The sequence below is a fragment of the Elephas maximus genome, chromosome 9, assembly GCF_024166365.1.
Source record: "Elephas maximus indicus isolate mEleMax1 chromosome 9, mEleMax1 primary haplotype, whole genome shotgun sequence".
In the NCBI taxonomy this organism is placed as follows: Eukaryota; Metazoa; Chordata; class Mammalia; order Proboscidea; family Elephantidae; genus Elephas; species Elephas maximus.
This window is the reverse complement of record NC_064827.1, coordinates 78,574,132-78,589,794: the sequence shown is the minus strand read 5'-3', so window position 1 is coordinate 78,589,794 and position 15,663 is coordinate 78,574,132. Positions and strand designations below refer to the sequence as shown.

Below are 15,663 nucleotides of genomic sequence, written 5' to 3'. Positions count from 1 at the left end.
TGATCCAGCTCTATAAATCACCAAGTTAACACTGTACTTGTGAGAAGTTGTTATTTTAGACATTCTGTTTCCACCCGCCCTGTCTGAGACTCCGCAGCAGCCTAAACTGGAACAACACCTGCCTCAGACGATCCCAAGGAAACTAAGGGGCAGGGGAGATGCCAGCCCGGAGTAGGTTATGCCCTGGGACTGGGACTTGAGAATAAAGCCCCCTTGGTGGTGGAGGGCCCGGCTGGACTCCGGCATTCCTGGATTCCAGTCCTGACTTTGTGCCATGTCTTCCTGGACAAATTGCTTCCCCGCTCAGGCCCTCTGTTTCTTCAGCATCTACACAACACGGACACTCAGAGCATTGACCTCTTGGGGTGCTGTGCAGATTCCATGAAGGGATGTGTACACTGCGCCCACCAGGGGCCCATGCAGAGCTGGGTGAAAAAAAGAACTGTTATTGCTGTATTATTGACAGAACAGTGGGGGGATCACAGCACAAGACCAGTTATCTTTCTGGAACCCAAATATCCATGCCAACAAAATACAGAAAAAAAAAAAATCCCTTTTTATTTATTTTGTACCCCCACTCCCCATTCCTCCCTCTCCACTTGGACATTTACACCACACCTTGGCATCCACAGTTAAACTTTGAAGGGAAACCCAAGAAGGTAGTTCTTGGCCTCTGAACCTTTGAGTGCTCTGATCCTGTGTGCCTTACACGCACAGTTTAGAACATTACTCAAGAGAGAGGTAGTTGCTACTGTATTACCAGCTCTAACAAAAGGGTCTAAATGAGTGCTGTGGGATTCTGAGGTTCTTTTAGCCAGGCTGTGGAGGACATCACAAGAAAGAGGATGCTGCCTCCCCACCGACCTGCCGGTCACCTTGGGACAGATCAAACTCTGTGAGCCTGGGCCTGCCCCTCAGCCTGTTGTCCTTTGGCTGAGGGAAACCCCAATGGGCAGTTGTTCAGTGGGTGCTGTCTTCACAGGGACTACATCAAAATCGGGCATTGCCCCCATCCTCAAGTGCCCCACACAATTCCCTCTCATCCTCTGGCATCCTTCTGCACGTCACTACTACTTCTGCATGATGACCGAGGCTGAGCAGGACAAGTGGCAGGCTGTCCTGCAGGACTGCATCAGGCACTGCAACAATGGTGAGCAGCCTTCAGGCACTGGAGGCAGGGAGGGGCATTTACCTAGGGTAATGTGTGTAATGGTGGCACCTAGTGGCCAATTGTGGCATAGCAACCCAGCTGTATGAACTGTTTTTTCTTCTGAGAAACCATTATAATACCACCTTTAACTTTCTTTCTCCGTGAAAACATAGTTCTGTGTTGCTCAGAAAAAACTTGGGGAAATTGTTCATAGAATAGTACTTATGTTTAAATCCTGATTCTGCTACTTCATAGCAACATGACCTTAATAAAACCCACTGCCATCAAGTCAATTCCAACTCATAGCAACCCTATGGAATAGAGTAGAACTGCTCCATAGGGTTTCCAAGGCTGAAATCTTAACCACTGTGCCACCAGGGCTCCTTATCATGACCTTAGGAGACGGACTGACTTCTTTTTTTTTTTTTTAATTTTTATTGTGCTTTCAGTGAAAGTTTACAAATCAAGTCAGTCATACAAAAACTTATATACACCTTGCTATATACTCCTAGTTGCTCTCCCCCTAATGAGACAGCCCGCTCCCTCCCTTCACTCTCTCTTTTCACATCCATTTCACCAGCTTCTAACCCCCTCTACCCTGTCATCTCCCCTCCAGGGAGGAGATGCCAACATAGTCTAAAGCGTCCACCTGATCCAAGAAGCTCACTCCTTACCAACATCCCTCTCCAACACATTGTCCAGTCCAATCCCTGTCTGAAGAGTTGGCTTTGGGAATGGTTCCTGTCCTGGGCCAACAGAAGGTCTGGGGGCCATGATCACCGGGGTCCTTCTGGTCTCAGTCAGACCATTAAGTCTGGTCTTTTTAGTCTTTTTACGAGAATTTGGTGTCTGCATCCCACTGCTCTTCTGCTCCCTCAGGGGTTCTCTATTGTGTTCCCTGTCAGGGTGTTCCCTGTCAGGGCAGTCATCGGTTGTAGCCGGGCACCATCTAGCTCTTCTGGTCTCAGGCTGATGCTGTCTCTGGTTTATGTGGTCCTTTCTGTCTCTTGGGCTCATAATTAACTTGTGTCCTTGGTGTTCTTCATTCTCCATTGATCCAGGTGGGTTGAGACCAATTGATGTATCTTAGGTGGCCACTTGCTAGCATTTAAGACTCCAGACGCCACTTTCCAAAGTGGGATGCAGAATGTTTTCTTAATAGATTTTATTATGCCAATTGTCTTAGATGTCCCCTGAAACCATGGTCCCCAAACCCCCACCCCTGCTATGCTGGCCTTCGAAGCGTTCAGTTTATTCAGGAAACTTCTTTGCTTTTGGATTAGTCCAGTTGTGCTGACCTCTCCTGTATTGTGTGTTGTCTTTCCCTTCACCTAAAATAGTTCTTATCTACTATCTAATTAGTGAAAACCCCTCTGGATCCTCAATTCTCTTCCATTGGTTTATGTATTTGTTGTTCTACCACTACCAGGCTGTTCTGACTACTGTGGCACTATAACAGGTTCTAAAATCCAGTAGAGTGAGGCCTCCTATTTTGTTTTTCTTTTTCTGTAATGCTTTATTTATCCAGGGCCTTTTTCCTTTCCATACGAAGTTGGTGATTTGTTTCTCCATCGCATTAAAAAATGTCATTGGAATTTGGATCAGAATTGCATTGTATCTGTAGATCGCTTTTGGTAGAATAGACATTTTTACAATGTTAAGTCTTCCTATCTATGAGCAAGGTATGGTTTTCCACTTACATGGGTCTCTTGGCTTCTTGCAGTAGTGTCTTGTAGTTTTCTATGTATAGGTCTTTTATATCTTTGGTAAGATTTATTCCTAAGTATTTTATCTTCTTGGGGGCTACTGTAAATGGTATTGATTTGGTGATTTCCTCTTCGATGTTCTTTTTGTTGGTGTAGAGGAATCCAACTGATTTTTGTGTGTTTATCTTGTATCCTGATGCTTTGCTGAACTCTTACATCAGTTTCAGTAGTTTTCCTAAGGATCCTGTAGGGTTTTCTGTGTATAACATCACGTCGTTTGCAAATAGAGATACTTTTAGTTCTTCCTTACCAATCTGGATGCCCTTTATTTCTTTATCTAGCCCAATTGCTCTGGCTAGGATCTCCAGCACAATGTTGAATAAGAGTAGTGATAAAGGGCACCCTTGTCTGGTTTCTGATCTCAAGGGGAATGCTTTCAGACTCTCTCCATTTAGGGTGATGTTGGCTGTTGGCTTTGTATAGATGCCCTTTATTATGTTGAATTTTCCTTCTATTCCTGTTTTGCTGAGAGTTTTTATCATGAATGGGTGTTGAACTTTGTCAAATGCCTTTTCTGCATCAATTGATAAGATCAATGTGGTTCTTGTCTTTTGTTTTATTTATATGATGGATTACATGCATTGTTTTTCTAATATAGAACCATCCCTGCATACCTGGTATGAATCCCACTTGGTCATGGTGAATTATTTTTTTAATATGTTGTTCAAGTCTGTTGGCTAGAATTTTGTTGAGAACTTTTGCATCTAAGTTCATGAGGGATATAGGTTTGTAATTTTCTTTTTTTGTGGTGTCTTTACCTGGTTTTGGTATCAGTGATATGCTGGCTTCACAGAAAGAGTTTGGGAGTATTCTGCACTTTTCTATGCTCTGAAATACCTTTAGTAGTGGTGGTGTTAACTCTTCTCTGAAAGTTTGGTAGAACTCTGCAGTGAAGCCGTCCGGGCCAGGGCTTTTTTTTGTTGGGAGTTTTTGATTGCCTCATCAGTCTCTTCTTTTGCTATGGGTTTATTTAGTTGTTCTACTTCTGTTTGTGTTAGTTTAGGTAGGTAGCGTGTTTCTAGGAATTATTTCATTTCTTCTGGGTTTTCAAATTTGTTAGAGTACAATTTTTCTCAGTTATCTGATATGATTCTTTTAATTTCACTTGGGTCTGTTGTAATAGTGCCCATCTCATTTCTTATTCGGGTTATTTGCTTCCTCTCCTGTTTTTTCTTTGTCATTTCGGCCAAAGGTTTATCAATTTTGTTAATTTTTTCAAAGAACCAGCTTTTGGTCTTGTTAACTGAGTTGTTTTTCTGTTTTCTGTTTCATTGAATTCTGCTCTAATTTTTATTATTTGCTTTCTTCTGGTGCCTGAGGGTTTCTGTTGTTGCTCTTTTTCTATTTATTCAAGTTGTAGGGATAATTCTTTGATTTTGGCCCTTTCTTCTTTTTGTATGTGTGATTCATTGATATCAATTGACCTATGAGCACTGACTTACTTCTTGGAACCTCTGTAAAATGAGGATAATAATCCTTCTTGTGCTTTAGGGGGTTTATGAGAATGAACAGTCAGAATCCACTGGATACTCCGTAAAGACTGGCCATTATATTCTTTCTTTCTTTACCACCAACCTGCAAGGAGCTTTACTTTTTCCTCAGGGCCTCATTGTTCTCATCTGTAAAGTTATGAGGTCTCTCCATCTCATTCATTCAACAAACATTTTTAGTGTCTACTTTAAGCCAGGCCTGGGGCTGGGCACTAAGGATGCAACAAAACAAGACATGGTCTCTGCCCTCATGCAGCCAGCAGTCTGGTGGGGAAGACAGATGTTAAATAGATGAAGACACCAGGGGTGTGTGCTGGGCAGGAGCCACCAAGCAAGCCTTGAGGGTATGTGCGTGTATTGGGGGCTGACCCTACATGTGTGTTTTGTGGTGGGGTTGATCATGGCAGGCTCCCTTGAGTAGGTGAGGGCTCCTCTGAGATCTGAGGGACGTAGTCAGAAGGCAGAAGTAGTAGGAAGCTTGGCAGGAGGCTCTGAGGCAGAAATAGGATAGAGGAGGAACTGCAGGAGGCCCTGGAGTGGGGAGGGGGTTACATGAAATGGGGCTGAAGGAGGACTTGGGTCAGGTCAGGGACGACTCTGAGGAGTTTTATGGCTTACGATTGTCCCCCAAGATGAAGGTAGGGCATACGGGTCTTTCTTCCTTTGGGAAGGGAAGAGCCCTGTCCTGGATCCTGAACTTCCTTCCTGGTGACTTGGCCTCAGGGTCTTTGAGAGGGAGGCAGCTGCCCCTACCCCCTGCCCTATCCTCTGTTCTGCCATGCTTTAGACACCAGCTCTGTCTGATCAGTCCACAGGCAGTGTATGCTGTGGGCACCAACACCTGGAGGCCAGGCTGGCCACTGCAGCCACTCTGCTCCCCCCACCATCCTGCTGAACTCCCTAGAGTTGCCTCTGTTCTGTCTTCACCTGGGCTGGGCCCTGTCCGCCCACAAAGGGCCTCCTATTCCTGGGTCCTCAGGGGCTATGAATGGAGCCTGGGCAGAGTCCAGAGGCGGAGGTGCTCAGAGTCCTGACAGCCTGGCCTGAGGCACCCTCCCTCCGCCTTCCCTCCCTCCCTGGCCCAGCTCCACCTTCTCTAGGTTTCCTAGGCTGCTGGCAATAGCTAACCTGGTTGGGTGACCCCAGGCCAGGTGGAGGGGGAAGGTAGGGGCCAGTGGGGACACACTAGGTGGGGAAGAGCCACTGTTCATCTCCATGTGTAGAATGGAGAGGATGATAAGTTCAACCTTACAGGGTTATTGGGAAGAGTAATTGAGCGGTTCGAATAAAGCCATTGGCCCCAGGCCTGGCACATAGCCTTCACTCAAGTTGGAGGCTGTGGGAAGCCGCTTGGGTGTAGGCCTGGGGTGCAGGGGCAGGGAAGGAAGGAGCATCCTGAGACAGGAGGTATTCTGGCTGAGGGTGGTGTCCTCACCCCAGGGTGGGCTGACAAGCCTGGTTTTAGACGTGGGGCTTTCCTCCACCCTGAGGACTGTGGGAAAGTTCTCTGCTTGCTCTGGCCTCCGAGGTTGGGGCTGGAATTTGTGAAGCCTGGAATTGCTCACTCTGGGGGCTGCCAGGAAGTGGGGTGTGAGTGGGGGAGGGAAGCCAAGCTGGGAGGATGCCAGCTTGACCCAAGGACCATCATATCCTGCATTCCTGGAGCAGCTGGGGGTGGCAAGAGGCCACCGCTACCACGCACAGTTCTCAGTGTGGACCTGGGGTATGAGGTCAAGGCCTCTTCCTGTCTGATCCACCTCTGCTGCTGGCCAGGACTGAGGAATATGGCTTTCCTTGATCAGCCTGACCCTTAGGACCCCATGGGCAGAAAGTCTCTAGGCCTGGCTGTAGTCAGTGTTCCTGGTTCTGGCCTTGATGCTGCCATTCCCTAGCAGTGTGTCCTTGAGCCAGTAACTTTGCCTCTCTGAGCCTCAGTTTCCTTACCAGGAAAAGTGAGGCTAAGAATAGCCCTCCCTCACAGGGCTGTTGTGAGGATTAAATGAGTGGTTGTGTCTGAAGTGCTTAGACCTGGGCTGGGCTCATAGGAAGAGCCCAGGGGGCGTTGCTCTAACTCATGTTAAACTGGACAGCTCAGCGTGCAGAATACAGAGTGTCCCAAGGGGCGCAGGAGCTTGGGGACTGTCCCAAGGCTGCACGTCTAGCCGGTCAGGGCCAGAGCTGGGACACCAGCAGCCTCCTTCCTGCCACCCAGCCGTGGCTCTGCTGGCCTGCCCTCTGCCTCACTTCCTGCCACCTGGAAAGAGGCCCCTGCCTTGCACACCTAGCTTGTTGCATGCAGAATGGAAATCCCTGATGTGGAACAGGCTGGATTTTCCAGGCAAAAGCTGGTCTCTAGGAGATGTGCCCCTCCTGAGAGCCTGGGCTGCATTTGCCCACATGCTGCCTTCTGCCTAACCTCAGGTCCCTGAAATAGAGGGCTTAGACCCCCTTGTGGCCCGCAGGGAGCCAGCCACGGCAGAGATGGGGGCTGCACCTTGGTTTCCTCACTGGGGAGTGCCCTTCCAGCTCTGATAGGCAGTGGTTTCTGTGGTTAGCTTGTGTGGGGAGGGAGGGGCTCCCCATTGCCAGAGAGGGGCTTTTTCTCTGTAGGGGTGACTAAGCTTGTAGTCATTGCAGTGGGAGTCAGGGTTTCTGATGCACAGGCTGCCGTTTCCTCCTCGTCCTGGGACGCCTCGGTCGGAGGCACGCAGCCACGGTGACCGCCCACTGCCTGGCTCAGTGGTGTTTAACCACATTCTTCTCCAAGTGGATTTTGCAACTTCCGGTAGTTTGCCACCCTAGCCCCCAGTCTGGAGGCTCACATCTTGCTCGTTGATCCACCTCGACGCCATAGGGGCGTGGTGGGGGGGTGTAGGCATGGGGGTGTCGAATCATCTGGGCTACTAACACCACCACCACCAGTAACAAAAATCCATGCCAGGCCCTGACTGGTCATTCAGCGGTGAACAAGACAGAGCCTGTTCCTGCCCATGCCTGGCAGGGGAGGCAGCATGAACCAATTCACCACTCCCCTCCACATTGCCGTTGAGTTGATTCTGACTCATAGTGACCCTATGGGTCAGAGTAGAACTGCCCCATACAGTTTCCTAGGAGCACCTGGCAGATTTGAACTGCCAATCTTTTGGTTAGCAGCTGTAGCACTTAACCACTATACCACCAGGGTTTCCATTCACCACTCGAGTTACTAATACAAAGTGTGATGCGATACAGGGCTGGGAGCCCGCACTGAGGCCCTGACCTTGGACTTCATAGCTTACAGCCCTGTCTCCAGACTGTGGCCCATGGAGCCTCACAGTGAGTATGTGAGGCCAGGCCAGGGGTTGTTGTTCAGAAGAGGAAACTGAGGCACACTGGGTCCCATGATCTGGAACAAGGCTCAGCAAACTATGGCCCTCAGGCTGAATTTGGCCCACCATCTATTTATGTAAACAAAGTTTTATTGGAACCCAGCCATGCCCATTTGTTTACATATTGTCTGTGGCTACTTTCTTGCTACAATGGCAGAGTTGAGTCTTTGTTGCAACAGCGATATCTGGCCTGCAGAGCCAAAAAAAATGTACTATTTGACCCTTTACAGGAAAAATTCACAGATCGTTGATCTAGAAAGTAAGGGGAGGAAACAGGACCCAAAAGAGGTTCTCTGGGTGCCCTCCCCCAGGAGGGTGGGGTGGCTTTTAGTCCTGGCTCTGCCACTTACTGCCTTTGTGACCCTCAGCCAGTGGCCTAACCTCACAGCCTGTGTATTTCTTCATCTGTAAAGTAGGGTTAATAATGGTGCCCACGACTTGGGGTGCTTGGAAGATTTCAAGGAGATAAGGAGAACACCAGGAGGATTGCCTTTTTGGTGGAGGTGGGGTTTTATTATTGCTGTTACTATCACTGCAACTCTGACTGCTACAGTTATTGCGAGGTTGGCAGGAGTCACAGCCACCTCCAGGCGTGCAAGCATGCACATGTGTGTGCATGTGTGTGTGCATTTGTGCATGCATGTGTGCATGTGTGTGGTCTGGTCCGTCAGTGGGTCTTGGTGGAGGTCCCTGGGCCACCATGCTGACGCCTCTCTCCCTCCCTCTCCTGGCCAGGGATCCCCGAGGACTCCAAGGTGGAGGGCCCCGCATTCACAGACGCCATCCGCATGTACCGCCAGGCTAGGGAGCTGTACGGCACCTGGGAGATGCTGTGTGGGAACGAGGTGCAGGTGAGGCCAGAGTGGGGATGGGGGACTGCAGAAGGCATCCCACTTGAACTCAGGGCCCAGGGGGCAGGGCTGGGCACAGAGACGGGCTCTGAGGAGCTGCAGGTCTGGAAGGAGATGGCAAAGTCAGATTTGGACAAGATGGGACCCAGCTCGGTCACCCAGATGGAGATGTTCATTATTTTGTTCCATCATTTACTGGCACCCACCCTGGGCCTGGTGCTGATGCAGCTGTGAACAAGATGCACACGGTCCTGGCTCTCAGGCAGCTCTGTGTCTGCAGGAGAAACACATTTAGCAAATAAACACAATTCCACTTGCAGGCAAATGGGGTGGGGGGAGAGGTACAGACAGGGAGGCAGCATGTGCAAAAGTCCTGAGGTGGGACACCTGAGGATCCTGTAAGACATCCAAGCAGGTTAGTCTGGGACCTGTGGGACTGGGCTCAGGAGAAAGAGAGCAAAGGGCTAAACACAGAGGGGTTGGGGAAGCCGTGGGGGCTCAAGTGGCTAGGCTTCCAGAATGTGGACAAGAACATGCCAGCTGGACATGCTCCAATGCCTGGCCTGACTTGTATCTCCTGGTCCTAGATCCTGAGCAACCTGGTGATGGAGGAGCTGGGCCCTGAGCTGAAGGCTGAGCTTGCCCCACGGCTGAAGGGAAAACCCCAGGAGCGACAGAGACAGTGGATCCAGGTGGGTAGGCTTGGGACCTGGGGGTGGGGACAGGGGGTCTGCAGATGTCCTGGTGCCTTCTGCCCCGGCGCTGATGCCATGGCTCTGCCCGCAGATCTCAGATGCTGTGTACCGCATGGTGTATGAGCAGGCCAAGGAACGATTTGAGCTAGTGCTGTCCAAGCTGCAGCTGGCCCGGCCGGCCATGGAAGCGGTTATCCGCACTGACATGGACCAGATCATCACCTCCAAGGAGCACCTGGCCAACAAGATCCGAGGTAGGCAGGCCACCTGCCGTGCCTGTGGTTATTGCACGGGCCCTCCAGGGCCAGCTGAGCTCATTTATAGCTCATGAAGACCTGTAAAAATCAGTTGTCATCGAGTTAGTTCTGACTAACTGTGTGTCAGAGTAGAACTGTGGTCCATAGAGTTTGCAATGGCTGATTTTTGAAGCAGATTGCCAGGCCTTTTTTCCGAGGCATCTCTGAGTGGGCTCAAACGTTTTGGTTAGCAGCAGAGCACCTTAACTGTTCGCACCACCTAGGGACTCCTATAGAGACCTATACCAGGTAGAATTGTTTTCCATGTAAATTTCACAGCAATGACTTGATTCACTGATTGTTCTTAAAAATCTAAATCGAATTTGAGCCGTTGCTCCTCCAACCCCTTTGAGTTGTTTTGTGACCATTATTTCCACAAACCCATTTTCCACAGGCTGGATTTTTTTTTTTTTTTCTGCATGTACAAGTTTCTACACGTACAATTCAGTGACGTTGATTACATTCTTCGAGTTGTACAACCATTCTCACCCTCCCTTTCTGAGTTGTTCTTCCCTGATTAACATAAACTCACTGGCCCCTAAGGTTCCTACCTAAACTTTCGAGTTGCTGTTGTCAGTTGGATCCTATACAGACAGATCTTAAAAGAGCGTAATGCTCCAGTCTTTACTAGTTAAGCTAAACTATTGTTTGGTTTTAAGAAGAATTCAAGGGATATTTTTGGTTTAAGGTTTAAAAATTATCTTAGGGTAATAGTTTCGGGGGTTCATTCAGCCTCCATAACTCCAGAAAGTCTGGATTCCATGAGAATTTGAAATTCTGTTCTGGATTTTCCCACTTTTGCACAGGCTGGATTTTGCAGACCTAAATTTTTGTCAAGGAAGTTTAAGCCTTCTGCTCATCTTTAGCTAATCACAGATTTTAAATACGTGTGATTTTTAGCAGACATCAGTTTTCATTTTGTCATGATTTACTTCAACAAGTCTGAGTTTTCCGGGTCGCTTTATGCTCCTTTCTATTCCCAACCAGATGGGATCCATTAGCTGTTTGTTACCATAGCACATTTTGCTGTTACCTGTGGGTTATTCTCTTCTGGTCTGAGTCATTGTGAGCTGGTAGGAGACCTAGAGCTGGCATTTATTTTGTGGAACAACAACCAGGCAGAGGCGGAGGATATCAAAACATCCCCCTGAGTAATGATGTCTTGACCAGAATGTCCTAGAGGTGGTCCCTGCCCACAGGGAAGATGGTGTTTTACACAGTTACACGAGTCATACCCTGCCAGCCATTCCAGAACAGGACCTAGCAGTTTTTGCAAAACCAAGAAGCTGACTGATTCCACTAATGATTTGGTTTGTTTGTTTATTGTTTTTTAAACAAAGGAGCAAGATCCCCAGAGTTGAGTTTTTCTCCACCTCTAGCTAAGCAGAACACCGCAGACATCTTTGGACCAGCAGTTTTCTGTTTCTTGCCATCACTGTTATCAGAAATACCCAGGTCCCATCTCAGAATAGCTGATTATTTTTGCTGGATAGATTTATTATCTTTATCAAGTAGTTCTCCAGAGCCATTTGGCTTGCTAATGTTACCAGTGGTTTAAATAACACAACCTTGCAAGCCTCCAGCGCGCTTGGGTCTGGAGCGGCCCTGTGTACCTACGGTACTTGCAAGAACAGTTCTGAAACGGTTTGAGGCCTTGCTCTACACCATCTACAGAGCAAGGTTATAGAAATTTCAGACAGTTGAATAAAAAAGAAATAAAAATAATAATAACATCAGGCCTCTAGCACCCGGGGTCTTGGGGTGGCCTGGAGGTGCTCTAGGGGGCTGCCTGTCTCCCCGCTGGAGCCTCTGCCAACCTGGGCTCCCTCTGGGCGCAGCCTTCATCCTCCCCAAGGCGGAGGTGTGTGTCCGGAACCACGTCCAGCCCTACATCCCGTCCATCCTGGAGGCCCTGATGGTGCCCACCAGCCAGGGCTTCACTGAGGTGCGCGACATCTTCTTCAAGGAGGTCACTGATATGAACCTGAATGTCATCAACGAGGGCGGCATTGACAAGCTGGGCGAGGTGAGGCCACCCTGAACACAGCCTCTGGGTTTGGGGCTGGTCCCCCCGTCAGGCCCTCTCCTCCCTGGCATTCATCTGTACGCACAGAGGGCCTGCTGGAGACCAAGGGCCAGAGTCCACGAGCCAAGTGGGAAGTCCTGGTGGCCGAAGCAGTTAGAGGAAAGCAGGAATGTTACCCCTGCCCTTAGCCTTTATAAACCAAGCGGGATGCTAAAGTATAAAAGAATTTAACAGGGAAGGGATGGGGAAGGGAGTGAGGAGGGGAGGAAGGAAGAAAGGAAGGAAGACAAGCTTCAGGTGTGGGCAATATCATTAGCAAGGTAGAATTTAGTCAATATATACTAGGTTGTGCACCCCATAAATGGAGACAAACCGTCTCTCTCATTTGCCCTCAGTCATCTGATAACCTGGGTGGAATGCCTCACCACAGGCCCCATGTGGAGTTGTCAGCTGCCTGGATCCCCACGTAGTTGTCAGAGTTTGAGCCTGTAATTTTAGTCTCCTCTCCACACCCCAAATTGGGGATTTCAGAGACAACAATACTCATAGAATTTGAGAACTGGAAAGGCCCTTAGAGATCATCAAAAACTATCCCTTGATTTTGAGGCTAAGGAAACCAAGGTTCAGAGAGGGTGAGCAACTTGCCCAAGGTCATCCAGTGCCTCAGAGAGGACGAGAACCCTTCTCCCCACGCAAGGCTGGCAATGTGCCCTGGACTGTGCAGCCCCTGCCTGCCTCCAGGTCCTCTGCCCTTCCTGTCCCAGGGCCCAGGCAGGTGTGGGTCTCCGGGTCTGCCTGACCATTCAGGTCCCACATGTTCCACCCCTCTGCAGTACATGGAGAAGCTGTCCCAGCTGGCCTACCACCCCCTCAAGATGCAGAGCTGCTACGAGAAGATGGAGCCGCTGCGGCTCGATGGGCTGCAGCAGCGTTTTGATGTGTCCAGCACGTCGGTGTTCAAGCAACGAGCTCAGATCCACATGCGTGAGGTGGGCCTGCACTGCTGCTCTCGCACACCCCACCCCCGGGACAGGCCCGTTCCCCGGGGCCCCACTACTGGCCACATTACGTGCCACGTTCAGCCCTGGCACCCTCCTCTGGTCTCCTGCCTGTGCTTCCCATCTGCTTGGAACACCTGTCTCTCTTCACCCAGGAGGCTCCCCTTGCTCCCCTGCACCCCCTTCTGCAGGCTCTCACAGGGCCCAGGACTCCTGTATTTCCTGTTTCCTTGAAGCAGGGACTGGCCCCAGTTCTAGGGACATTATAGATACTTGGTACACAAGTGAGTGGGTGGGCTAGTGAGGGGGTGGATGAGTGAGAAGGTGGGTGGGTGAGTGGGTGAATGGGTGAGGCAGTGGTTGAATGAATTAGGTGAGTGGGTGTGTGGGTGGGTGAGGGGGTGGTGAGTGGATGAATGAGTGTGTGGGTGGGTGAGAGGGTGGCGGGCCTGGGGGTCCTGACTGAGGTTCCTCAGAGGCAGGTGGAAAGGGCTGTGGTCACTTTGGGGCTCACCTGCTCTGTGGTGTCCCCTTCAGCAAATGGACAATGCTGTGTACACCTTCGAGACCCTCCTGCACCAGGAGCTGGGCAAGGGACCCACCAAGGAGGAGCTGTGCAAGTCCATCCAGCGGATTCTGGAGCGGGTGCTGAAGGTGAGTGCCCCTGGCCCCTGTTGGACCTGAGCTGAGTCCCTGAGTTTGCACCAGGATCACTGCCCCTATCAGAAGGCACCACTCTGGTCCCGTCGTAGAGATGAGGACCCTGAGGCTCAGATCAGACCACAGGCTTCCCATCTCCCCTCGGGGGCTGTTGGTGCCCACTGCTCTGGCTTCAGAGCCTGCTGACCCCGTGCCCTTTCTCCTCGGCAGAAATACGACTATGACAGCAGCTCTGTGCGGAAGAGGTTCTTCCGAGAGGCGCTGCTGCAGATCACTATCCCATTCCTGCTCAGGAAGCTGGCCCCCACCTGCAAGTCGGTGAGCACCCCACCCCACCACCCGCCCAGCCTGCTCCGGCCTTTTGGCCCGCTGCCCCTTCTGGTCCTGGAAAGTCTGGCTGGGTTGGGGTGGAGCTGATAGAGGCCCTGACCACCGCCTCTCTCTGCCCCCTACCCCTGCCTGCGCAGGAGCTGCCCCGGTTCCAGGAGCTGATCTTTGAGGACTTTGCCAGGTTCATCCTGGTGGAGAACACGTATGAGGAGGTGGTGCTGCAGACCGTCATGAAGGACATCATGCAGGGTACGTGCTGGCCTCGCCTACTGGGAGGGCTGGGATGAACCGCCACGGAGCTGGGGGTGCCAGTGACCCCACTGCTGCTGCTGCTGGGTTTTTACTGTCAGGAGATGATGGAGATGCAGCGTGGCGGTGTCACTGAGGTGCAAAGAAACACGACACACCCACGTGGGGCTGCATTAAGCCCACTTTTAGCTGCGTGGCCTCAGGAGCATACTGTGGAGTCTCTGGCCTTAGTCTCTTCTCGGGTCTGTGGCACTGCTGGGAGTGCCGATGTGTGACCAATAACAATGGGCTCTGGGTTGGGGTCATAGCTCCCAGTGTTGAGGCCTGGAAATCCAAGTCACTTCCCAATCACAGACACCCACCCAGGCTGTCAGAGGTCTCAGGGAGATGACAGGGGTCAAGTTGGGCTCAGTGTCCTGCATGGTGGCTGGCTCCAGTGTGGAGCCCCCTGACCCTTCCCCTCTGCCCTGCAGCCGTGAAGGAGGCCGCCGTGCAGAGGAAGCACAACCTATACCGGGACAGCATGGTCATGCACAACAGTGACCCCAACCTGCACCTGCTGGCCGAGGGCACGCCCATCGACTGGGGCGAGGAGTACGGCAGTGGTGGTAGTGGGGGCAGTGGTAGCCCCCGCCCTGATGCCCCTGAAGTGGCCACCCTCTCCGAGAAGCGACGGCGTGCCAAGCAGGTGGTGTCTGTGGTCCAGGATGAGGAGATGGGGCTGCCCTTTGAGGCCAGTCCTGAGCCACTGTCGCCTGCATCCCTGGACAGTGTCACTGAGCTCCGTGGCATGCTGGCCCAGGATCTGCGAGCTGAGAGCCCCCTACCAGCTGGCCCCTTGCTCAATGGGGCCCCTGCCCAGGAGAGTCCACAGCCCGTGGCAGACTCTGAGGCCTCCTCTCTGCCCAGCTCGCCCCCCCAGCATCTCCCACCTGGAAAGGCTGCGGACCTTGAGCCTCCCAAGCCCAGTGACCAGGAGACTGGGGAGCAGGTGTCCAGCCCCACTGGCTGCCCACCCATCCACACTACCACTGAGGACAGTGCAGGGGTGCAGACTGAGTTCTAGGCCCATCTGCCCTCATGCTTTTGTTGGACACGGTGCCAGGATGTTTCCTCCAGGGCACTTCCTGCAAGGCACTTGCATGGCGCTGGGCAGGGAGGTGCCACATCTGTGCCTTACGGGGTGTGGAAGGGCAGGGCTGGGGCAGCACCTGCAGAGGTCGGGCAGGGATGGGCCCATCCGAGTCACTTTATTGGGTTCGGTCAACACTTTATTGCCCCGTTTTCTCTTCTGTTGTATGATCTCGGACGCAGGGTCTGGTTTCGGGGATTTCATACTGTGCTGGGGCTGGGGCACAGCTGAAGGGGCCTGAGGAGCCCCAGGACTGTCGTCTCCAGGGCCACTTGCTTCTTCCCATCTTCTGTTGCCTCGATTTCCCACCTGGGTCTTGCCATCTTTCTTGGAAAAAGGGAGATAAAAGCATCAAGGTCTGTGATTCAAAGCTAACGAATTCTCTTCCCTATCACCAAGGGCTCACTGGAACTGGGAAGAAGGGGAGGCCCCATCTGTGGGTCCCCTGCCTACTCCTCCCAACTGGGCCTTGAAGGCCAGTTTCAGAGTGGACACTGACCTCACTTTTCCCCACTGTGGGTGAGGGGAGGTGCTCAGGGAGGAGGGGCGTCCTGGACTAGGAGGACCATTTCTGGGCAGGGAGTGGGATCTTTACGCTGAGCCAGGCTGATGCTGGGGGGGATGGGGCTGCCTCATGGGGGAGGGTGGGGGC

General features: G+C 51.5%; 2 protein-coding genes and 1 non-coding gene across 5 annotated transcripts in view; 2 read left to right on the top strand and 1 right to left on the bottom strand.

Annotated features, from left to right (window-relative positions):
- Positions 1-14,949, top strand: part of NIBAN2 (niban apoptosis regulator 2) — a 58,331-nt gene extending 43,382 nt beyond the window's left edge. Inside the window, exons 5-14 of the mRNA XM_049894833.1 lie at positions 983-1,150; positions 8,510-8,625; positions 9,213-9,317; positions 9,412-9,574; positions 11,455-11,642; positions 12,476-12,631; positions 13,178-13,294; positions 13,511-13,618; positions 13,768-13,879; positions 14,353-14,949. Coding sequence (XP_049750790.1) covers positions 983-1,150; positions 8,510-8,625; positions 9,213-9,317; positions 9,412-9,574; positions 11,455-11,642; positions 12,476-12,631; positions 13,178-13,294; positions 13,511-13,618; positions 13,768-13,879; positions 14,353-14,945 — 1,826 coding nt within the window. The 3' untranslated portion in view covers positions 14,946-14,949. The remainder of the gene's footprint in view (positions 1-982; positions 1,151-8,509; positions 8,626-9,212; positions 9,318-9,411; positions 9,575-11,454; positions 11,643-12,475; positions 12,632-13,177; positions 13,295-13,510; positions 13,619-13,767; positions 13,880-14,352) is intronic.
- Positions 11,186-11,318, top strand: LOC126083497 (small nucleolar RNA SNORA9). The gene has a single exon (XR_007518839.1). It is a non-coding gene; the product is annotated as a small nucleolar RNA SNORA9 (small nucleolar RNA).
- A 302-nt stretch (positions 14,950-15,251) lies between the features above and the next one.
- Positions 15,252-15,663, bottom strand: part of LRSAM1 (leucine rich repeat and sterile alpha motif containing 1) — a 41,320-nt gene continuing 40,908 nt past the window's right edge. For all 3 annotated transcript variants that reach the window (XM_049894835.1, XM_049894834.1, XM_049894837.1), the window contains one exon: positions 15,252-15,334. The gene's annotated coding sequence lies outside the window, so the exon portion shown is untranslated. The remainder of the gene's footprint in view (positions 15,335-15,663) is intronic.